We start from the raw sequence: 24,819 nt of genomic DNA, 5'->3' as shown, positions 1-24,819 counted from the left end.
CTGAAGGTCTACTACTACAGCTGGGGAAGAATTTGGCTGGTTGAAATGAGCATCTGAAAAGGAGTCAACAGAAGAAATGAGACATCTGGGAATTCATCCCCAGCCACGCAGGCTGCAGAGGACGCGCTATTTACCTGTGAGATTCAAACCCCCATGCAGCTGTGTACCTTTGGCACAAGGTGGCACTTAACTTCTGGACTGGCTACAGGTTTATATCAGTTGTTTCCAGTCCCTGCTAAATTTGCTCTGCTAGAGTCTGTAAGGATCCTCTAAATAGTCTTGAGATTTAACCTCAAAGCTTTAATTGATCACATATTAGGAGAGCTACACTCAGTGGGCAGGGGCCATGGGTAGGTGGCTGTGGAAATCCATGGGGTATTTCAGAGTTGCTGCAACACGCGCATCTTTTCTGCTTGGGGAAGGCTGTCTGAGTCCTTGCATCACTCCTGTAGAGACAGGAGGGCTCTAGGAATGAGGACGTTTATTTCATTTACCTTTCTCTTTGATCTTAGTAAACTGGGGAGCTTATGGAGTATCTGGAAGGACACATTTTGTTCAATTTTGAGGGATTTTTATTCCCCGTAGCTTGGTATGCAAGTGACTGCCTCTACAACCTGTGTGAACTCTCCAGCTTTCTCGGGTATTAAAGGCTTTGGAGAAACATCCAAATTTACTTGTCTCTGTTTCATTTGGAGGCAGGGCGGCACCAATCAACTCCAACGATTCCAGGTACCATGGAGCGCTCTGCTGGGGCGTGCAGGTTGGGAGCTGCTGAGCAGCTGAGATTTAAAAATTTTGTCCCTTCCTGATAATGGTTTGATGACAGGCACCACCAACCACCATATCTACATCCCCCCGGCCCCTTGCTGGAGATTTTAGAGCAGACTGGATAAATGTGGGCTGTGATGAGGACACGCTGGTCCATTCATAAGATGGAAGTTCAAGGTCAAGCAAATTAGAATAGAAAGCTAGACAATGCAGTGGTCTCTCTGAAGAGATACCAGCAGGGAAAGAGCGCGAGGGACTTTTCTGAGTGCTGGGAAGTTCTAGATCTTCACTTTCATCCACCTATACAGGTGAACATATACATAAACATTCATCAAGGTGTCCATTTAAAGGTTATGCACATTATGTACTTGGTATAAAGGCTGCCTTTTGGCCAGATATCAACCTCTCTGTACTTTCTCTTCCTCTCCTGTGAAGTGGGCATGATGTGACACCAAAGCTGATGACACCTCACAGGAGAGCTGGGAGGATGAATTGAAGGTGCTGAGACAGTCGAGAGCACCTTGTCATCAGCTCCGTTCCTCTGAACAGTTTCCATGTCTTTGCTTCTTTCTGAGTCTTCTTGGCATCAGGTAGGTTTGTTTAGCATTAATAGGGAGGTGCTTGCCAAGTTCTCATTTCCCCAAGAAAAATACAAGGAATCTGGGTGTGAACCCAATCACCCTTACGGCCATTTTTTGAGATCAGTTAATGATGGGGAGGTGCAAAATTAATGAAGCAGCAGAGAGAAAGGAGGTAGTAACAAGTTGGGGCAAGAAGGAAGAAACCTGGTGCTCTTTGTGATGGAAATAAGGAGCTGGCCAGGGGAGGGGAGCTGGAGGGCACTCTCCACTGTTTGGGCTGGCAAAAGCCACAGGCTTCTGAACTGTCATCAGACATATAAAGTGCTTCTTGAGTAAAATGAAAGATAGCAACTATAGTGATTATTTTGCCTTGGGAGTTACTTTGTTTTGAAGTGGGGTCTTGTAGCGTCCTATCTAAAGTGTGGCCCCTGGAAAACATTTTTCTCTTGGGTCTCTGTCTACATAACAATTTGAGTCACCCCCAAGTCAGCATATCAACATCATTCTGGCAGCCCGATCTCACATGATCATGCAAAAGAAATATTCCTCTAGCCAGCAGGAGAAATCTACTTGCCAATCTGCCCTCTAGAAGTGGGACTGGGCCACTGGACTCTGAAATATCTCATAGACACAAAGACTCAAACACTTCTGGGCATCTGGTCAAACCTATCTGCATGGTGTTGGGGATGAGATGGCAGAGGCACTGGGAGCATTCTGCAGGTTCATGTGGGTCTGTGTCTAGGCTGGGGTGCTCCATCCACACAGCATTACTGACTCTGGCCAGTCCCTGCAACTGGAGAAACACTTAGAAAATTTCAAAAAAGGTGTTCCAAAGTATAGGCCCCTACTCTCCCAGGCTGGCACTGGGCTTCTGATCCAGGTACATGAATAGTAAAATAATATGGGTTCTAGAGTCAGAATGATCTGGTTTTAATGTCTGATCTATCAGTCATATCAACGTAATCTTGGCAAGAGACTGAACCTGTGACTCAGTTTTTCGATCTATAGGATAGACTTCATTATACCTACTTTATCAGAGAGCACAGGGATGCTCTAAGAAGGTGCATATCAAATGAGATGATCAAGGTTTTGCATTTAATACAGAGGAAGGGCTCGATAAATGGAGGCTATTCTTAATGATCTATCCGGCTATCCACTAGGGAAGGGCACTGTTCTATTTGCATTTTACCCAATGCCTGCTGACAAGTTGGAAGTGAGGGATAATTGAAAGTATTCTGGCTTGATGTAACTAAGAAGTGAAAGGAACGGGCAAGGCTGACTTGATTTAACCTGGCAATATGAGATTAGTTCTTCATTGCCTCTGTTAGGTCTCCCGCATTGCCAACCTTTTAAAGCAATAGATTGGCTGACAGGGTGCTCATTTGGGAAGTTTCAGCTGCCATTAATACCCAGGCTGCCTGATGGACCGTTGTTCTGTAGGCATCCTCTTTCCCTGCCCTCCCTCCTACCCCTACCCAGCAACCACCATTCTTAAATATTGCAAGAAATAAAACTGTGTTTGTACTCTATTTGGAAGGTGGGTTGGAAGCATTGCTCTTGTTTCCTGCCAACTCTTTTTGTCAGCCTCTGAGTTCCAAGGCCAGAGATCCTTGCCCTGAAGCACCTTCCGGCTTTTCTTAGGACTTAGCAATGGAAGATCAATCACATCTGACCAGAGATCTGGCAGAGTAGAGGCCCCGCTGAGAGCTGCTTTGCTGGCTTTCCTACTCAGGATGGATGTGGGAAAGAAAGCAAAGGCTGCTTAGGAAAACCCAGGCATGGTTACCATAGACAGGGATATGATCCACCTAACACATCTCTGTAATATAAATGATTACCTTAAGCTACTGGGACAGCTGGTCAACCTCTTATTCAGGGTGTGGGTCATGTAAGAAATATTATGACGCTGAGCTTGCAGTGTGTCCAGATATTTTGGGGGAATGGTTTTTCATCAAAAAACTAATAAATGGATAAAAAAGCCAAACACCTCAATGATAACCTTTTCTAACACGTTCCTCAAACTTTAACTTCTATCAGAATCACTGCAGACCTTGTTGATGTGCAGGTTCTAACTCTGCAGGTATATTCTAACTCTGTGGGGTGGCACATGAGAGTTGGCATTTCTAACAAGCTCCGAGGAGAGGCCACCATTGCTGTTCTGAGTATCATACTTCCAAAAATGAGGGACTGAAAGTAAGGTGTATTTTCTGATGGCCTGACCTGAAATCATCTCAGTGATGTTAGGATGTTGATCCCTGCTGTCTGGGAGGAGACTGGAAATCTTTATTTGAAAGAAGACTCCCAGATGACTCTTGCTTGCTAAAGCTGAAGCCCTCTTCCTGTGAATTATTGAGCATACCCTCCAATAGCCACAGCTATATCTGATCCTGAGGGCCTAAAGTGGCTTTTCCAAACTCTATCTACTGAGGGATGTTAATAAGGGTTCCCTGAGACACAGAAGTGGAGGTGGGAGTGGGAGTATCTGTGGTCAAATACAACTTGGAAGATGTTGGTTAAACAAAGTTAAACTGCTTCCTTTATAGCCGGGACTTCTCAGAGCCTTTGCTATATGAAGGTGCCTTGTGGATATTACAATGTCATATTACAATGTCATATTACAAAGGAGCATGCAGCATTTTGTGGCCATGGTCCCCTCTTGGGACATAACTCCCTGAAGTAGTCTAGTGCAATGTAAGTTGGGAAGCACTTTGAGAAAGTAGGGCTCTAGGTTTGGGGACTCTAAAGCTAGATCAGCTAAACTTTCATCTACTCAAAGTTCCTAAGTGGCAGCACCATGCTTGACTGACCTTATAAAATACTTGCCTTTGGGTGATCAGCTCCCACACAAACCACATCATTGCTGCTAGCACCTTAGCTCAGAGCTCCTATCCTTGGGGGCCCAGAACCTCCCAGGCCAATGCATTTGAGCATAAGGACCGGGTGCTTAGGTGATGGCATCCTGGAAGCATGATGAGGGCCACCAGTCTAATGACAGCTAACAGCTGGCACTTGAGAGAAGCTTACTAGGTTTCAGGCACCACATTGGGTACTTTTCATGCCCCCTCCATTAAATTAACACCAGATTTAATGTTGGTTGTAGATGAGGAATTGGAGATTTAAAAAGAGAGCAAAGAAGTCACTAAGACTAGGCAGAACTGGGTTTTGAACCCAGTCTGCTGCTGCTTTGGCAGCCAAATCTCAATGAAGTTGCCATGGGAGGTCTGTCACCATGAAATACTTTGAGTGTCCAACACGTAGGGGCTGATCATGCCGCCACCATCACAGGCTTTGTGCCTGCGCCAAGCTCTTTATCTAAGGCAGAACTAAATCAAAGAGAGGAGGAACCATTTAAATGGATATTGGAGAGCATTTTTTTTCTTTTGAAAACTGGGATACAGAATGTTTTAGGCAGCTCTCTGCCTCAAATTAGTTCCTAGTGTCACCCACAGAGGACTGTGTGTCCCTCTGCCACCATCCCAGCTCCCTGGCTTTCCCAGCAGGAGCCTTGAACCTTATGCAGTTATCATCCAATAATGCTTGCAAGAGCCCTCTGAGGTAGGTTCTAAGATTTCTGCTTTATAGATGAATGAGAGACTCAGAGAGGTTGAGAGGCTTGCCCCAGGTCGCACAGCTAGTAAATGATGGAGGAGTGATTTACCCCCACCCCACCAGGATGCCCACCTCCAAAGCTAACACCTTGGCTTCTACTCTCAATTCTTCACAAGAGCCTGTGACTAATCTTAGCCATATAAAGGTACCCTGTGAAAGTTGTAGGACTTGGGGAAGGAAAACCACTTTCATTTCCTAGCTGTTGCATTCTCTCTCTCTTGCCTCTCCTCAACCCAGACAGAGCCTCTGGGAATAACGATCTCACTTGATCACAACTCTCCTGCCCAGACACTCCCTGACAGGCCTCTCTGGCAGCCTCTCCCTTGTTAGCTTAGGGCTGGCCTTCATCCTTTTTTATACCTGGGGGATTTCTATCCTGCCTGCTGCTGTCTCACCCCTCTTTTGTTACAAAACCAACAGCAACCAAGAGCAGAGGCCTCTGACCTCAGCCACTGATTTCCCCACATGCCCGCCCTCTGCCCACTGTTTCTGGCCTTGCTCAGCTAGGCCTGCTCCCCCCGGCTCCCCTCATCAACCTCTGTTTCAAAGAGCCCACTGACAGGTCAGTGGAGTCCAGGCCTGGCAGGGGGTGGTGGCTTGGTGGATGCCAGCCAGTGACCTGCTGGGCCCCTCAGAGAGAAAAGGGGCTGTCACCACTGATACCACGGAGCAGCAGGCCGGAACAGTTCCTTTCTGCCTGAGGAGAGACCTGTCTTGGCAGCAGGGGGAGGACTGACCCCAGAACTGGGAGAATTAGCAAGGCCAAGATGCTTGTTCTCTGCTGCATAAAGAAGTGCCCTCAGACTACCGACTGGAGCAGGGACCAGACTCAGCCATCACACAGGCTTCCTGCTGGATTAGGGACATCACAAGCACTAATTCCTAAACATGGCCACAGCCCTGCTCCTAGCGCTCCCTGGAGATTTTTCTCATTGTTTCTTCGTAGCCACGCGATGGTGGAGGTACAAGGAGCCAGAACTGTACTGCCAATGAGGATCCCTGGATCTGGAGATCTGCAAGCTACTGGCTGGTCTCAGGCTAGTTACTTTACCTCTCTGAGCCTCAGTTTCCTCATCCATAAAGTAGAAGTAATAATCACACCAGCTCCCTAGGGCAGTTGTGAAAAGACTGAATAAGCCTTATCCACATGCCTGTAGCAGAGAGTAGCTGTTTATTCCCACCCTGCAGGTGGAGAGGCCGGGCCTAGGGAGCTTGGGGAGCAGGGTAGGCTGCTAATCTCCTGACTTGATTGATGTCAGACACAGCTGGTAAGTGAGTGGTAGAGCTGGGTGGGCCCAGCCTGGGACCTGCTCTTCCCTTCTACTCCATACATTACTGGGCAAGCTATAGTTTGGGATTTGGGGTTCACTCAAGGTGATCCTCAGCAATCTCAGCCTTTCCTCTTGTATTAGGGGTTAGGGAGCTTGTGTACCCACTGCCATAAGCCTGCAGGGAGTCAACACGGTGAACAAAGATAACAACAGAGATCCAGAGAGCACAGCCACTGTTCACGGCTTACTGAAAAGAAATGGAGCTTACATTTGGATTTCCTTTCCATTAGTAAAATGCTCTCACTGGTATAGAGTGACTTGAGTGTCATTGTCTGTATGAGTGTTTTTTAATCTTACAACAAAATTTATGTATCCTAAAGTAATCCCCTGGATGAAAGACAACTGCTTCCTAACCCAGATACGTCTCCTTAAAGCTGTCATTCATTCAATTCACTAAATAATGAGTTGACCAAGAGCGAGAAGGACCCTGTGGTGGTGGACCTAGATTCTAGAGCGGGAAACACACAATGAATGAATAACCTTGTTATAGACTCTGAGAGAATAAAAGCATGTTGGAGAAAAATAGAAGCAGGGCAAAGTCTGGGGAGTGAGAGAGGGGGAGGATCTGTTACTTCAGATGGGGGTGCCAGGAAGGGCTTCTCTGCAGAAATGTTTGGGCAGAAAGTAAATGAAGTGAGAAAACAGGTCATGGAAACATCTGGAGGAAGAGTTCTGGAGAGAGGATCCGAATGGCAGGTACAAATACCCCGGTGGGAATGTATCTTGCAAGTTGCAGGAACAACACGATGGTGGGGGTGGGGGTGGGGCTGCAAGAGGGAAGGAAAGGGATCAGAGCGGAAGGCATTCTATAAGAGATGAGGCCCCCTGGGGAAGTGTTGGCAGGGTCTGCCTTTTATTTATTTAATGTTAATTATCTTTACTGTTCAAAGGTAATTAATTTTTCCTCGAAACAGGATTACGTTACTCTTCAGTGTAAAATTCCTATTCACATATATTACAAGCTGGATTATGAGATCCTTCCAAACACACAATATGATATCAAGATGGATCTGACTTTTAAAAGGATCTTCTAAATGTTCAGTGTGGAACCAACTGGAAGCTGGAGGACAGAGTCCAGCCTAGCAATGTCGTTGGCATGATGTGGGCACAGGAAGAAAGACCAAGGAATGCAGCCTACATGATGAGGCAGAGAGAACGGTGGGGCCAGGTAGGGCAGAGTGCTCTCGCTGCCGTGGTCAGGAGGGGATGGCAATGGTGTTGTGCACAGGAGCCCAAGACTTGGGCCTCAGATCTAGGTCTGCTCCCCTGAGGCATGTACAAGAGAGGTGGGCAGCAATGGGGCAGAACAGAGAAGCTTAACTCCCATGACCAGGTTCTCCCTCTGCATCCTCTTCCTTCCCGACCCCAACCCCAGACGTCAGCAGATTTGGACTCCCTGGTAAACCTGAACACAACCGTTTTCAGAAGGAAGGGTGTGGGGGAAGGTGTGCAAGGCATTCAGCATTAGGACCAGAGTGTCAACCCCAGCTCTCTGCTGCTACACTTAGGACAAGCTACTCTCTTGCTGGTGACATGAAATCCTCTGTTGTCTGGTTGGCATTGAATTGAGAGATTTCGGTAGCCCTATGTAGGCCGGACTGCACATGTCAGTGAACCACTCAGTTTAGGGGCCACAGGTTTGGGATTTCTGCAAGAAAATATTACTCAATCCAGAGAGAGGGCGTGTGGGGTGAGGGGGTATAATATAACAAGGACCAAAAGGTGGATTTCTGATTTTGAAATGTTTTCCATTACTTGATATGATGAGTTCTTGATGGGGAGACGGTGTGTGCTTTTAGAATCTCCGATGTCCCAATACACAGGGAAACCTTATGCTTAAACTGTCATCTAACTAATGTGGGGGTGAGGTGCTTTCTGTAAAAATTCTCTCCAGTCCTCACAGCAGGCCTGTGGGGTTGGTGTTGCTGCGCCCAGTCTACAGCTGAGGGGACAGAGGCTCAGCCAGGTTCTTGGCTTCAGGAAGCACAGCCAGCAGGAATTGGAGCCAGAATTGACACACCTCTCCTGACCCCCAAGCATGGGCAGAGGCACAGCATCAGCTGCTGCCCTAAGGCAAGACCGGCCCAAGGGTCCATGGGAGGAACAGCAAGTGTCACAAGGGCGAGCGAGCACCGCCCTCTCCCCACGCTCTTCCACACCCACCTTTACAGGGCTCTCGAGAGTGGAGGACAGAACCCAGAAGTTGGAGCTTCATGGAGACCCCGCCAAGGCGAAGTTTCTATGACAGGACCTCAGACAGCCCAGTGAGGTCCCCAGGTACATCTGCCAGTGAAGTCCCCCCTGCCCGGGACACGGGGCTTCTGGGCCTGACTTTCCCCATTAGGCGGCCCAGGGCTGCCCTGCTTGGAGGGGTTTCATGTCCACTTCCCCCGCACTTGACTGCATTCCGTGTGGGCAATCTGGGGTGCTTGCTCATGTGCCTGAGGAACAGGGCAGAAGCTCGGGATATATTTGTGGAAGGAATCAATGGTTTTGTAGGTGCTGTTCTGTCCGGGGTTGCAGCTGGTTTCAGCAGAGGGGTTGGCTGTCACCTCTCAGCTCTCTCCATGAGGATCTGCCTAAGCAGGGCTGAGAGGAGGGTGAGTGGAGAGAGGCCCGGCCAGGATGCAAACTGAAAGAAGGTGCTTGCTCTCAGGTATCTGCGCCTCTCAGTTCACCCTTGTCCAGCTGCTGGGTCTGAGACAGATGATGGTTTAAATGAGTAGTGCCATAACTCCAGAGGGTGGCTGGGTCACTTTGGAGGCAGCATGACATGGAAAATACAGTGCTGGAGTTAGAGCTAGAAAACCGGGCTCCAGGCCCAGATCAGCACTGCCCTGCCACTGCTCTCAAAGAAGTTTCCTTCCCTTTTTTTAGATTTTGTAGCTGGGGGTGGGAGCTATTTTAGCCTGTTCACTGCTGATGATCCTGGACCCCAGGATTCACATACAGAAAGAGATAATGTCCCTCCGAGCAAGGACATTGCCTCTGGGCTGTGTTGATAGCACTGGCGGGGCAGCTCCATGATGACTTTGAGGATGGGAAAAGGGAGGGAATTCTCTGGGGAAGGCTTGGTCTTCTTGGTGAGCAGGAAAGAGGGAAGCACTGGCCACAGAGCTCTGGGGCGCACCTTGCAGGTTTTTTTTGCCTCTTATTTGGCCACAGAGTTCTGGCCCCTCTTCAATCCCCCAGGGCTCTTGGCTGAGAAGACAGAAAGTCACAGACAAGAGCACAGGCCCTGGGCAGCTGCTCCCGCTGTTCTGCGCGGTGGAGAAGGCCTGGCTATTTAAAGTGCAACTGCTCTACTTTCCCCTTCTCGCCGCCTGGCATTCCATCGTGTAAGCACTTTGCGGCAAAAATGCATTCCCGATCCAAAACTGGGGGGAAAAGCTAATGCCAATGCAATTTTCCAGAAAGCGGCAGAATTCATTTCCCTGGGAGCGCAGAGGGTGTCAGGCACTCGCAGAATGCCTCGCTCTGACACAGGCATGTCACTCACGGGCCACAAGGGTCCCACAGGAGGGCACCTGGCCTGGGCCTAAATCGTGGGGGGGTGGGGGGGGTTTGCATTGCAGATGTGGGACCTGGGGAAGCCTGCACCACCTTGGCCGTCAGCTTCTGTGTCTGCACAGAGGCTTCCAGGGGTCATGGCTCATGAGTTTACCTAACATAGCACCTTCAGTGTTTTCTAATCAAGTCTTTAGTCATGGTTCATCTGGGCAGTGTGGGCTAAGCCTTGGCACTGACCTGGCCCCTGGCAAATGCTCAACGCATCAAGCCACTGACATCAATCCAAAGAACACCCTCTGTCCCTTGCCTGTTCGTATCCCTCAGGTGTGCTCCCAGTGTTACTGTAACACACTTCCCAACACTGGCATGACTGACATTTTGGGTGGGGTCATTCCTTGCTGGGGTGGCTGTCTTGTATCTGAAGGACATTCACCAGCATATGGGTCCTCTCCCCACAAGATGCCAACAGTGCCATCTCCCCTCCTCCATGCCATGACTCATAAAATGTCCTCAGACTTTGCCAGGTGGCCCCAGGAGAGCAAAGCGACCTAGGTGGAGAACCACAGGTCTGGTCTGAGGGGAGAATTATGGGATCAGCAGGCCCTGTCAAACATGGAGTACAGAAACCGAGGGGGCTTGTTGCTGCCCAGGAAAGTCTCTGGTCAAGGCCAATACATGGGAGATCAGTCTCATGACATAAATGTTACTTCTCTGCCTCCAGCCAAGTCTGTGTTTTGATCCTTCAATTCCCTAATATAACTGTAGCGACTTAAATTATTAACTTTTTCTTTTGCAGATTATGCACTTTAATCACAATTTTCTAATGAATGTTTGATTTGTCATCTAATCAGGGAAAAAACATAATTCCTTAAGAGACACTTGATAACCATTTAAAGTACTAAAGACTTGATTAGAAAAGACTGAAGGTGCTATGTTTGGTAAACTCATGAACTTTTAACACCTTTTCATTTTTTCCTAACAAATTCCATGGTCAAATAAATTTTGGGAAAAGGCTTTCACAGGGAAAGCTTTATGTTTGAGGTGATTTTTCCTGAGGCCTCTGTGCAACCACACAGATTCTTAGCCTGTAGGAACCGCCTTCAGAGAAACAACTTCCAAGTTCGGTTTGTGTTGTAGGAGAAAGATACTGGCTGCCGTAGGAGCGTGGTGTGCGCCATATCTAGTTGGGGGCCTTGCTGAAGCTCACACTCTTGAACCTCCATATCCTTCTCTGCGAAATGGAAAACCTCTAATGATAGCCACTCAGCATCCATGCTGCTGGTATGAAGAAACCGACAGCAGACAAGAAAGATATAGATGGGGCAATTTAGGAACGTGACACTTGCTGTGAAGGAAATATCAGTGTGTGATGAGAGATAGGCAGCCAAGGACCTTTGGGGTCACAAACAGCCTCTTTGGGGAGGGAGCATTTGGAGTGGAGAGCCAAGAAGGACAGGAAGGAGGCAGCTAAGCAAAACACCCAGATCAGAGCATTTCTGACCCTGGACCAGCAAAGGTCCTGAGGTGGTTCTAAGCTTAGTGCGTGCGTGCGTGCGTGTGTGTGCGTGTGTGTGCGTGCGTGTGTGTGTGTGCATGCATGCGCTTTGCTGGCTGGAGTAGAAGCAAAGCAGCTGCAGGGGTGTAGGGTACAGTAGAGAGGCCAATGGCATGTTGTCACTGAAGGCCCTCTAGGCCAAGGCGAAACATTTGATTCATATTTCAACTGCATGAGAAGTCCTTAAAGTCATGGCATGACGACTTACCACCTAACACTCTCTTCCCAATTGCTGTGTTGAGAACTGAGGGCACAGGCAGGACCAACAAGATACTCATTGGTGGCTTATTTCCATGACAGGTGTCCCTGGATATCTGAAAGTAATCTACTCCCATTTGGTATCATTTGATAGGTTATTTTCTGGGTATGGGACTCTCAAATTTTTTTCCATAAAAATTAATGGTAACAGACTTTCCAGACCCCCCAAATAACCAATAAAATCATTCCAAATAGGAATGCTCCACTGGGAAACCTGTATCCCAGTGAGTACAAAGCTCAGCAAAGTTCTGGTTGCACATAAGCTCTTGAAAGTCTTACTGGTGATAGTGTTTATATGTAATGGAGAATGGATTCTATCTTTTTTTATAAACTTCAATAGAATAAAAGAAAGTCAAGCTTTAATGTTCTAAACAGACAATTCTCAGTCAAGCATGCCCGGGAAGTCAAAGCTCTTATTTTATCTGGAAGATCCATCCTAATTTTAACCCCCTGCTGCCAAATGCTCCCCCAGGATTTCAGTTCAGGTTACTTCTGGTTCCCTCCCCAAGAAGAAAGACCCAGTGCCTGGCCAGCTGGCACTAGTCTCAAAGCCAAGTTCTTTTCCTCAGCATTAGATATATTGCTTTCCTCCCTGGTAGCTAAGCAGGGATTCTTGTTTATGGCTCCAGCTACATTTGCCACAAGGTCTTTGGACTGCAAGGGGAATCCTCATCCAACCCAATTAATAGAGCAATGTTGCACTCTTAAGCTGTCCCCCACCCAACCAATCCATCAACATGATTTGCACACATTAATCAGGGCATTTACAATGGGTTCACCAACTTTATCTCTCACTGGATGAAGACACTGGACTATCTGGACTTGAGAACCATAACTCTTCCAGAGTCCCTGAAGTCCAGAGCTTGGCTATGCTGGGTGCACAGACAAGGTGAGTTATTAATTAACAATTGAGATAAATGCCGGAACAGCATTCCTGAATCATGTCAAACCAATTTGGATGGTTATGGAATGGGGAGGGGGTAGGGAGGAGGCAGTGGGCGAGGGGTGGATTTTGCCTGTTCCAAGTGCTTTGGACAGACTCCAGTGTTATTTCTCTTCATTTAGACCTGGCTGGAGTGTCTGGAGCTCAGGCCAGCATCCACATTTCTTAACCTAAGGCAACCCTTCTTTGGAGCAGAACAAGGACTTGTGCCTTGCAGATGGAGGTGGGCTGGGAAGTACTATTCTGAAGAGCAGCCTTAATGAGTCCTTAACTTAGAGAGGGGAATATAGAAGCTACTGGGGGACCCAGGAGCTCCCATCAGGGATCACTAATCAAATCTGTGGCTACAGATTTGTACAAATCTGTGCCTCTGGGGGCTCTCCAGGGAAGCAGGCTGAAGACTTTGGGCTTAATCTTGTGATGGGTCTTTTCTTATGACTTGGCCAGCATCCCTTTGCATAGGGGCTGCTTCTCTGTGCTCCTACTAAAGTATTCCACCTCATCGTGATCAGAGAACAGACTGTGACAACCACAGCAACCATAATGTATTAGTACATTTTATCCTGTCAGATGGATGTGAGCTCTTTGCTGACATGTCTTAACATTTATAAAGGGCTGTTTCCAATGTCTCACATTTAGTAAACCTTGCTCAACCATGTCTGTTAAACCATGGATGGATGGATGGGTGGATGGACAGATGTGCATCCTTATGAGAGAGTTATAGGCTTCTAAAATTTTGAAATACAACAAATGTTGGCGAGGTTGCAGTGAAAAAGGAACTCTCACCCACTGTGGGTGGAAATATAAGTTGGCGTAGACCCTGTGGAAAGTGGTATAGATTTCTTAAGAAAATAAAAATGGAAATTCCATATGATCTGGCAATACCTATTAGGTATTTATCCAAATAACATGAAAACTCTAACACAAACAGATTTAGCTCTCCCTGTGCTCACTGCAGCACTGTCTTGCAATTGCCAAGCCACGGAACCAACTTTAAGTGCCCTTAAACAGAGGAAGAAATAAAGAAATTGTGGAATATATATACTCAATGGAATACTACACAGCCTTGAAAAAAGACTATCGGCATTTGGGGCAAAATGAATGGATACCAAGGTGGTTATGTTAAATGAAATAAGTCAAAAAGTGAAAGACAGATATCAATTGACTTCATTCATCTGTGGACTATAAATGACCAAAACACATACACAGGCAAAATATAGTAGAAATAAATCTTGAACTCATAGAAAGAGGATAATGGTTACCAGAAGGAACAGAGAGGAAGTATGAGAGAGGAAGACAGATGGAGTACTGCATGGGTGGTTTGGTGGAGGGTGAGTGGAACACGTGCACATGTAGAAAAACAAAACTGTAACCCCCACAATTAAAAAAAAATTGGAACAAACATCACTTACCACTCTGACTGGGAACAGAAAATACTTCTAAACCACATGAAAGTTATTTACTCAGAAACTAAACATGAACCTGTGTTTATGTTTTTTTCCACTGCTGCTTCTTGAGATAAAAGCTCCCTCTGCTCACTTTCCTCCTTGGGTTCTGGAAAGGCTCTGGGACAGTGTTTAGGGCCTAGGCACTACAACCTCGGGCTGGGTCATCACACTCCACAGAAACCACTTATTTAAACAAGTTTTACTCAACACATGGTCTGTAACCACTTGTGTCGGAATCTTCTGGGGTCCTTCCTGAAAATGCAGAATCTTGGATCCCATACTTGACTGCCGAAATCAGAAACTCAAAAGTGGGGACAGAGCAATCTGATTTCTGAACAATTTCTGCAGTGTGGCTATGCAACTGAAGTTTGGTAAACACTAGTTAGAACCTCAGTGATTCTGTGGGAAAATGAGTGGTGGGCTCTATTTATGTGGATTCTAGAACACAACATTAACACTCTTAATGTGAGGGCATCCTATGAGCCAGGCACCTTGTAAAGTGTATTTTACGCATTTTCTCACTGAAACTTAAACCTGGCTAAGGCAGGTGTAGTAACATGCCTTTTATGCAGACAAGAAAACAGACTTAAGGAGCAATGTGACTTCTAGAAGTGGGGCGCAAAGACTGAGTCCTGAGTAAGGCTTCTAACCATAACACGGTGACAGTGTCAGCCACTCGGAATCCAAGAAAGTGACAGGAGAGGAGCAAAGCATGTGACATTCAGTGTTGTGTACGAGCAGATGCAGAGGGGCCAAGGACAGCTCCCAGTGAGGACTGTGCAATCCCCAGTGGGGATTTTGGGACCAGGTCCCTACGGAAGGCCCTCCTCCTCCACCTTCTACCTCTAGACCTTGGCCCAGAGACTGGACTGGGTGTCGGATAGGATTCCAAGGGCTCTCCCAAGACTCCCACGCTGGCTGGAAAGGATGGGAGTTGGGCTTTATACAGACAGAAGGTTGGGCTCCAGACTGAGTTCTGGGGATCAAGGGGCACAGGAAAGCAGCCAGAACTGTCTTTCCAGGCCAGACGGTTTAACAACGCCTTCCCACCTCGAGTTTCCCGCTTTTAGAGGAAATCTGCACCCTTTCTCTTACCCCTGGCTGTGATGAACTACATCTCACACCTCTGTCTTGGTGGTGATAATTAAATATTATCTGCCTGTCACTTGACGCACATGTTGTGTGTATTCTCAGACTTTAATGAGCTGGTATTTGTCTACTGTAAGCAAAAATATTTCTTTGAGTCTCTTCTCTTTCAAATTGGGGTGAGCAGTTCAAGTGAAGATCTCTCACTATTAAAAAGGCAGTCGGCTTGCCAGCATGATAGCGGGCACCATTTGCACTTCTTTTTATGGGGCCTGGCAGGTAAAGCTTGTCCCTTCAGAACCAGCCATTGTTTCTTGAGGCTACCCTCGTGACCTTAGGGCTGGGGTTTGAGGAGACTTTGAAAGTGATGGAATGAGAAGGCAGTGAGTTGCCAGAAAGTGTGCTTGAGGGACAGTCTGAGACAGCTCTTTCCAATAAGGTTTCTCACCAGCCTCACAGAATACAAGAAACTGTGAAACTGTTCTCCATTCTTCCAAGGAAGGCACTTAGCTACTACTATGCTAGATGCAAAGGAGAAGCCAATCCATCCACATAATTCAAAGATTCTCAAAGAGAACCTACATCAGCATCACCTGGAAAGGTACCAGCCATTCAAACACTAGCAGCCAACCCCAGACCTATGGAATCAGGAACTCTGGGTAGATAGTTCCGGTTTTGCTGGGAGTTAAGGTTTCAGAACTGACAGTATCTGCCAAGCACCAGGGCTTGCTCCTCTGATGGTAAAACCCAGGTTGAAAAGAATGTTGAGTGCTTCAAATATCCACATCCATGTTTGCATGTATATGGATCTCAGTTTAAAATCAAAACTACCCATGGCTTTAAAATGAAATTATTTGTTAAGAAATGAAGAGCATTCCTACGTGGAGAAACGATGTGCCTCTTCCAGGCTACTTTGGAAGAGCACTCCATTATTCCCCGGTTCATGTGGTTTATTACAAATGTGCTCACCGCAGCTGCTGCCCTGGCCTGCATTCATGTTCTGCCTGGGTGCCTCCTCCGAACCCCCGCTGGGTTTAGAGTGCCCACCTCCCTAGCAACTCCCAAAGCAAAACAGAGCCGGGGGCAGGACCCCCACCCCATCCCAACACACAAAGAGGTGATATAATTAGTGTGCTGCAAAAATGGATGTGGAGTTGATGAGAAGCCACTTTAATATTTATCAATAAACAGCAAAGTGCTTAGCACACCTCCTAGGGAAGTAATTAACCATAAAAAGGATACTCTGTGCTGAGGAATCTCCTCCAAAAAAAGAACTCAGTTAATTGTGAATTGCTTACGCCAGGTGAGAGAGTCGGTGTCTACCTCTCTCACCTGACATAAGCAACTCTGAATTAACTGGGAGTTTCTTTTTATAAACACTGTGCAGGGGCTTTTTTCTTGGTGGTTAATTACTTCCTTGGGAGGTACGCTTTAATAGTTCCCATAACAAGGCCATTATTGTCTTTAGCATAATCATTGCCTCATTTGCTTTTGTGTCCTGCCTCCTGAAGCTTTGCCTCTGCCTGCCAGGAGGGACCCCAGTGTGCTGCTGGGCAGTGCTCAGGCGCTGGGACCAGCAGTGCCAACTGCCTCTGGTTCAGTTTCTCCCCCTCAGGAATTTCCTTTTCACTGGTGGAAACTGGGATCAGCAGTTGGGATGTGGGGGGGAAAAGCAGCAGTGCCCCAAAGCTGAAATCCATCTTGACATCAGTCCTGATTTCTTTCTACCTGTAGCTGAGCTACTAACCAAGTTTATTTTCCAACATGCCAGCTTAAACCAGGTAATATCTGACACCTTTACGACAATGCCAAGAATAACCTCTTCTTTCCTAGCCATTCCACTTTGCTAGATTAAAAAAGAGCAGCAAGCCAGGTCAAACCCTCATTTCCAAGGTATCCATACATCAGAAGGGTGTGACGACTGGTCCATATGTGGACAAGAGCCTCCCACTACCAATGGCCTTCAGCCACCTCTATATTCTTCCATGCCCCTGACTAATACACCCAGCGATCTTCAGTCACACTTCAACTGCTGCACCCCTAGCTCATTCCCCAGCCAAAGGAATTCAACTTTTTTTGTTCTCCCAAGCTCCACTTCCCAAATATAAGGCCACACCCCAGCTTTAAGGAGAGGGAATGCTGAGTCTTGGCATCCTACCTCTAGTTGATCTGACTCTGCGTTAAAGTCCTTTCTTTTCCCAAACCCCAAGTGGCTTATCGTTGGCATTTATGCTTATGGGGTAGATTTCTCATTAACACCTTTGGGAGATGAGGTCCCCCACCTCACAACTCATGCAGTATTCCCCTTTCAGCGGCTGACACCTCCCTCACTCCCCAACAGGGAAGGGGGACAGGATAGCAGCTCCTTTCTGGAAGTGGAAGAAACTGATCTGCAAGCAGCTGCCTTGCTCGGTGAAATCACCAGGGACCAGAAGCCAAAACAGTGATGCTTACCAGGAAAAGGAGTAAGATTTTGACTCTCTCTTGGAAAACAAGATGTATTGTACAGTTAGGCCTTACTTTGTTCAAAAATAAATTAAAGTAGCTTCGATTTTGGCTCTGTTTCCAGAATGTAAATGAATGAATGGAAGTTCTGGAAATTACATCAGGTCTTTAAACTTTTTTTTTTGCTAGTATATGCCTATCAGTGTATGTACATCTGTTTATTTACAAAGTACATGCATATACAACTGCAGTAAGATGATGACAATTGCAAAACATCTGTTTAGTGCATGGAAAATAAAAAAACAGAATCTAATACTTTCATTCATCACCCTGACAGATGGCACCCCACTATGGACACCCCTGAAACTGACCCCTTAGGGCCCTGAGGCCCAGGACTAACAGTGAACTGCACGTGGTGGTAATATACATACATTTTTTTTACATTGAATAATTTGTTAATCAAATAATCTACTCCAAGAAATTCTGACCTGCTAGTAATTTTGGTAGAGGAGGATCCCATACTTGTTCTAACATTTGGGGAGCATTACTTGATATTCTTAAGTCAGGCAACCCACACCATCTAGCCTAAGAATGCTACCAGCACACCATCCAGCCTAAGAATTTTAGTTCACCATCAGGTAATGCAGGACATGTGGGGAGGAAAACTCGCTCTGGAAAAGGGTCAGAGAGTAGATATTTAAACACTGTTGACTCCCCAGTCTCTGTCCAGTTACCCAAATCTACCTTGAAGGCGAAAGCAACCTTGGACAAAACACAGATAGGCTACAGCTACATGCTGCTGATACTTTATGCTTGGACACTGACATCTGAATTCCACATAGTCACAAAATATTATTCGTCTTTAGATATTTACCCCCAAATCATTAAACATGTAATGCCCACTTCTAGCTCACAAGGCTACAGTCTGCCGACACAGGTTAGAACATGGTCTTTGGAGTCAAAGCTGATCTGGGGCCCGATTTTACTGTTCTTACTTAACTGCTCTCCAGGACTCGGTTTCCTCATCTGTCAACAACATCTCAAAGGATGAAGGGCTGCATCCCAATTATGTCTCAGCACAGTGGGAAGCTCGCATTGTCACCATCGCCCTTTATTTATTTTATTTTTTTTAATAATTTCCAGCTCTGAAAGGTTTGGCAGGATCGGCCACCCCCAGGCAGAGTTGGGGGTGCCCAGCTGCCTTTCTATGGCATTGTGTACTTGAGAATTGGAAGCCAGCATCAAACCTCAGGGCCTCCAGCCCAGGCTCTAGGAGCCTCCATTGGCCTGTGGACACCCATTCGCTGCTGCATTTACTTCAAAGGAAATGTTGCAACATTTGGCAATAATATAGGGCGATCTTTCAGGAAAAACAACTCATGACAAAAGTATATACCGCGCTCTGCTCTTGAGGGGCTGGGAATTAGAAGACGCTTGCTCACCTCCCTCATTATCCTTGTTATCAGCACAGGAGGTTTCCATGGCAACGTTGCATCCGGGCCCTCTCCAGCCGGTCTGGCAGACACACTGCCAGCTGTTCTGACCCAGTGTGCATCTCCCGTTGCCACTGCACAAATCGGGGCAGCCATCTGGTTGGAGAAATGGAGAGGATGAGAAGGAGGGACGTGAGGCCGCGCTGGGGTCGCAGGGGAGCCATGCAGAGGGGGGCAAGGTTGCAGGGCAGCCTCTGGGCCGGCCTCAGAGTGGGGCCCGGGCCTGCCTTCCAGAGAGCTGGGGAAGCAGGCGACACATGCAAGTGCAAGACAAAGTGGGAGTCCCAGATGCAGGGGATCCCCAATGACACTGACCTGTATGAAGGGGTCTGAGGCAACCAAAGTGGGGAATATTCCAGAAAACTAACCCAGTTCTGAGCTTACAATGAGACTAACTAGGCTGTTATTTCCAGCCAGTGACTCAGGATTCATGCTACCTCAAAAATAAAACAAAACAAAAAAGCCAACAACAACAACACATCTTTTCTTTTAGGAGTACCTTCTACAGAAGGCAGAACATTCTCTATCAAGCCAGAATGGAGGCAAACAGCCCTACATCTTGCAAAATTTTAAAGATACAGTTAGGTAAGATTAGCATGGAATTCTTAAGACCAAGAACTAGAAGGTTCTGCCTGGGCTTTTTCCATACTTTTGTAACCTAGTGGTTCCTTCTTATCTGTGGCTTCAGTCACCTGTGGTCAACTGTGGTTCAAAGACAGGTATAGTAAGCTAATTTGAGAGGGAGACCACATTCATGTAACTTTTACTAACAGTACATTATTATAATTGTTTAATTTTATTATTGGCCAGTGTCAATCTCTCACTGCCTAATTCATAGGTTAAACTTTATCTTAGGTGTGCATGTACAGGAACAAACGGTATATACGGGGTTGGGCACTGGCTGTGGTTGCATGGGGGGCTTGGAATGTGTCCCCCACAAATCAGGGCGGCCTGCTGTGTTGAAGGGGCACTTGAAACACTGGCTGCTTACCGCTCACCTTTTTAAAGGCATGATTTAAGAATACTGTAAGATGAATGTTATGGAAGAGGGGGTGCTGAGGGCATGTGAACAAGAGGAACAACAGAGGGATGTATAAGTCTGCCAGCAAAAGGGATGGCATTTGATCCATTCTCATTTTGTGGGTGTATTTTTATTTTGGGGGGTGTAAGATCAGTCGCCTACCTAATTCCCTGTTTGCTCCTGCATCCAAAACAACTGCAGCTACAACTGTGCTTGAACAAAAGGAACCTGAGAAAAGGGTGGGAGGCAACCAAGAAAGATGGACAAGGCCTCCTAGCAGGGCCCTTCACCTTTGCAGGATGTAGAGAGCAGCACAGAACCGGCGGCGCGTGGCCACACTCACAGAACACACTTGCTGGCAAGAATTCCTAGATACACTTTCTTCTTCCTTTCTCTTAGCAGCTTCATTGAGGCATAATTTACATACCATAAAATTCACCTCTTTGAAGAGTGCAGCACAATGACTTTCTTGCAAATTTAAGAGTTGCGCAGCCTCGGTTAGCGTTCTTGCTTCATTCAAACATACCTCCCAAAGACCACGGATTTAATTGTCCCCAGAACGCAACTTTCCTGTGTCTCTGCCTCTGCCACTCCTTGTATCACTGTCTCTTTTCATATCTGTTTTTCAAACCACAGAGTGTAGGGTAGGCTGGGCCATGGCAGAGGGACAAAGAGCTGTGTGAGGATGGGGCTAATTGATTTGAAACCTCTCCGGCCCACATCTTCTGAATCTCCCTGTGCTTCCCTCTCCAGCCTTCCAGGGGTCTGCACGGGCATCTTCCTCGTCTCCCCAGTACCCCTGTGAGAATGCCAACAAATCTAATTTGCACAAGTGGCAGTGATGGGAATTTAAGGAATTCCTTCTAAGAAGAAAGGTCTTGCAGGGGTGGAGGAGTTGAATGAAATTAAGTGGAAATTTATTTCTTTAAGGAGTTTCATTCCTCATTGCTCTCCCGCCCCCCCCCCCCCATCTTTACCTGCACAAGGTCTGGACAGGGATGAGGACCAGGGAGAACAGGGTAAGCATAGAGGGGGACTCCTATTATGGAGATGTCTCTGGAAGGAGGCTGAGAGGGGGAACAAGGAGACGACCTGCAGCAGGTAATCTGTTTTCTTTTGTTGTGCATCTTGGCATTAAATCTGGGATGCAAAATATGCATCAGTGTTTGCAAATTCAAGACTTGCCAGTCTCCATGCCTTCCTGTACAGAGCCCAGTTCCTCTTTCTAAGTAAGGAGGTGACCAAGGCTGGGAGAATCCGAGACATCCCCCCAGCTCCCGCTCAGACTGAGAGAGTTCTGGGGTGCAACCATGCCCAGTCTCAGAGAGATGCCACAAAGTTTTCTGTGGGAGCAAAATGGAACTTGGTAGAAGCCCATAGACACGTCACAGGAAAAGAGTGTCTGCAACCTCCAGCCACCACCAGCTTTACAATTTCTCCCGGTAGAGATTTCGAGCATGGATCAGAGACTGCACCAAACGCACTGCCTCCCCACACAGGCTCGGCATGGCACCCATATATGTGCTTTGTTATTTAGCTACTTTGAGGCCTCCTGTTTGACTAAAACCATGTCCCAAGACTCAACAGAAGCCTCATTGTGTAGGAAACCCCTGTCCACTACATAAAATTTAAATTCGCAAAGAACACTAGCATGTCAGTCAGAAAAATGCACTCAAAATATATGTACTCCTAGGTGGAAGGAGGTTTTTTTCCTCTCTTCTTTCTCTTTCCTTTTGGGTACCCCTCACCATCCCCCCTCCCCAGACCAGCTGAAGTGAGATAAACAGACCACAGTAGCAGGTTTTCTCTACATCATATGAGGAAGATGAAAACACGAACAGTAGGAAGCTGGCAAATCTCTGAGAAGTTTTGGGGCAGCTGGGAATTAATGGACAGGACTTTGCTTTTAGCTTGAAGAGGAAGAAAGCTGCCTTGGTAGGTGCGTGGCGTTGCTAGGCAACCGCAAGCTACCCCCCAGCACAAGTTCATCCTGCTGGTGGCCTTCTGAGGAGGTGATTCGTTGTGTTTGTAAAGTGCAAAGCCAGTTTCTGCTTAAGGAAAAACAAAACGTAGGGAAGTAATTAGTCTGGAGGGCAAATGGGTATCAGGTGGCGGCTATGGCTTTTCTCTGGAGAGGATCCTATAACTGGAGTCGGATCGGGTTTATGGGTTCGTCCTTGGGGATCTAAGAGGTCTCCTCTATGGAGACCTGTTTCAGAAAGACTTCCTGGCGTGCCTACCTCTAAGAGCATCAATACAGAAAGCTACGTGTATGCTGGGTCTTTGTGCGGCTGGAGGTAGAGCTGTGTGGAGACCGCAGGTCCAGCCAGGACCCGAGACCATTGAGTCTCAATTGAGGCATTTTTTTTGTCCTTTCTTTCCCTCCCCCTCCAGGACATCTGGCAACATCTGGGTACTGGCTGGATGATCACTACTTGGGGAGGAAGCTACTGACCTCTAGTGGGGAGAGATCCGGGATGCTGTTCTGCTTCCTACAATGCGCAGAATGATAGCACCCCAAATGTCAATAGTGCTGAATCTGAGAAATCCCACCCTAGACCCAAAGCTTCATGAGAACTGAGACTTGGCCCACTGGAGCTTGGGCCAGTGTCAGAAATGTCGTCGATGTTAGGGTATATGGGGAAAAGTCAGGAGATGTTAGATTATTGCACCCTGGCGCTGATCTACAGTCTCTTTGAGGAGCCGCCTCAAAAATCAAAAGTCCTCTTTTCAGGGAGAAATTTTCAAGGCATCAGTGGGACCTTGGGTTGGTTCTATCACATTTCCAATCTCTAGTGAGCTGAGGTTGAAATTGGTATTAAAGATATTAATGCCCAGGGCCTCCCTGGTGGCGCAGGCGGTGGAACGCAGCGCTGTGAAGCTGTCCACAGCCTCTGCAGTGCCAGTTTGATCCTGGCTGGCCAGCAAGGGTCCCACATAGCGTGGCAGACCTCTCCCGAGTCTGCTGCTCCCCTCAGCAATGTATTTCGTCAGTCTGCCTGTTCTGCTCCCCGCTCTGTCTCTGGTGAATCCTCTTACCCTCCCACCCATCTGGCCTGTGCCCTGGCTCTTATATAAACAAACAAACAAACAAACAAATAAATAAATCTTAAAAAAAATTAATGCCCAAACCCACCCTTCTATGCAGGCAACCCCTCAATCTTCAGCTCCAGTCCTCTGAGCTCTTGCTGTAGACTCCAAATTTCATCTCAACATTTCCACCTTCAAGGCACAAGCATCTCAGACACAACAGAATTCAGTCTCTTTATCTGTCTTCCCTCTGAACTCAGATCCCTTGATTGATGGTGGCACTGCCATGCAGCCCACTGTCCAAGAATGAAGCCTCAGGGTTTTCCTTAACTACCCTCCCCCTCGCTGCCTCCCTGAGTTCTTACATCTAATCCATAAACAAGTCTTGCCAAACTTTCTTTTCAAATGCGATTAAGTCCTACTTGTCCTGTCTGCTAAACAATCTCTCCTCTCTCCTCCACCTCCGGCCCTCCCATTCCCTCACTGCTGCTGCCACTACCTTAACCCAACCCATCCTTGTCTTTGATCTGGACCCTGTCAAAGCCTCCTAACTGGTCTCCCTGCCTCCAATGTTATACGATTACCCATTCCTCTCTGTTCTGGGCACTTCATAGCTTCTCATGCACCCCATGATAAAGTTGGAAGTCCTTCACCTGATTCTCACCACATCAGCCTATCTCAAGTCCCTGTAGGTTTGGGTCAGATAGACATCATTCAGACTTATCTTTTCCCTTTCCTCCCCTGCCTGACTTCAACCCAGCCTTCAGATCTTCACTCAGATGTCATCTCCAGGAAGTGTTTCCCAAACTCCCAAATCTGGGCTAGCTGTATCTGTCACGGTATGTTTGGCCTATCCTATCCTACCCTGACCTATGCTATCCTACCCGACCCAATCCTAACCTACCCTACTCTAGCGCATTCTACCCAACTTCATGCTTTTGTATCCTACCAAAATCGACTCTACCCAATCCTACATTACCCTACCCAACCTTATCCTACCCTGCCCTCCCCCATCTTACTCTGCCATTCTATCCTACCCAGTTCCGCTCTACTTTACCCTACCCTGTCCTATCCTACCCCGCCCTGCCCTGCCCAGCTCAACTCTACCCTATCCCACCCACCCTACAGTTTGCTATCCTAATCTACCCAACCCCATTCTACCCCTTTCTCCAACACATCCTATGACAACTGTCTGCCACTTTCTTGATGCTTGCTTGTCCATATAGTAGCCCTTCCTTAAGATATTTTACCTGCTGGAAAACTGTTGTCACAAAGGTGTACACTGTCATTAACTGCAATTTCAATGGTGCCCCTGGAATTGTGCAGTGTACAACTGAACAGCTGCCCCAGGCATTCCTGTTATGAAGAAAATGTCAAGGAAGGGGCCATATCTATCTTGTTTGTTCCTGGATTGTGAGTACTCAACAGATAGTGCATTGGATGAATGAACAACTTATGACTGAAATAGGCATCTCCAATGCCTCTGGCAGAGTGGAAATGGAATCATTTCCAAGACTTTTCTACACATAGGATTCCAGCCACACACACATATGCACATAAAATCTGTCAACACAGTTACCAGGTAGGCAGGCTTTCTGCCTTAACAAAAATTAGGCACAAGCAAAATAACGTCTACAGCACAGTAAAAAGGGAGCATAAATGCACTTGAAGAAAGCTATAATTACCATAAAAGGCTTTTCTAAAAGAACATCAAGAAACCTTCCACCATGTGCGGCAATTT

The 24,819-nt window shown here is 47.0% G+C and overlaps 1 protein-coding gene across 7 annotated transcripts in view; it reads right to left on the bottom strand.

Annotated features, from left to right (window-relative positions):
• TENM2 (teneurin transmembrane protein 2) overlaps nucleotides 1-24,819 on the bottom strand; it is a gene marked incomplete at its 5' end in the record, with an annotated part of 889,116 nt that overhangs the window by 69,454 nt on the left and 794,843 nt on the right. For all 7 annotated transcript variants that reach the window (XM_084243831.1, XM_084243832.1, XM_084243833.1 and 4 more), the window contains one exon: nucleotides 18,977-19,123. In XM_084243831.1, coding sequence (XP_084099957.1) covers nucleotides 18,977-19,123 — 147 coding nt within the window. The remainder of the gene's footprint in view (nucleotides 1-18,976; nucleotides 19,124-24,819) is intronic.

Source organism: Talpa europaea, assembly GCF_964194135.1.
Source record: "Talpa europaea genome assembly, chromosome: 9".
NCBI lineage: Eukaryota > Metazoa > Chordata > Mammalia > Eulipotyphla > Talpidae > Talpa > Talpa europaea.
Note: the sequence above shows the minus strand (reverse complement) of the source record. Positions and strands in the feature narration are given on the sequence as shown.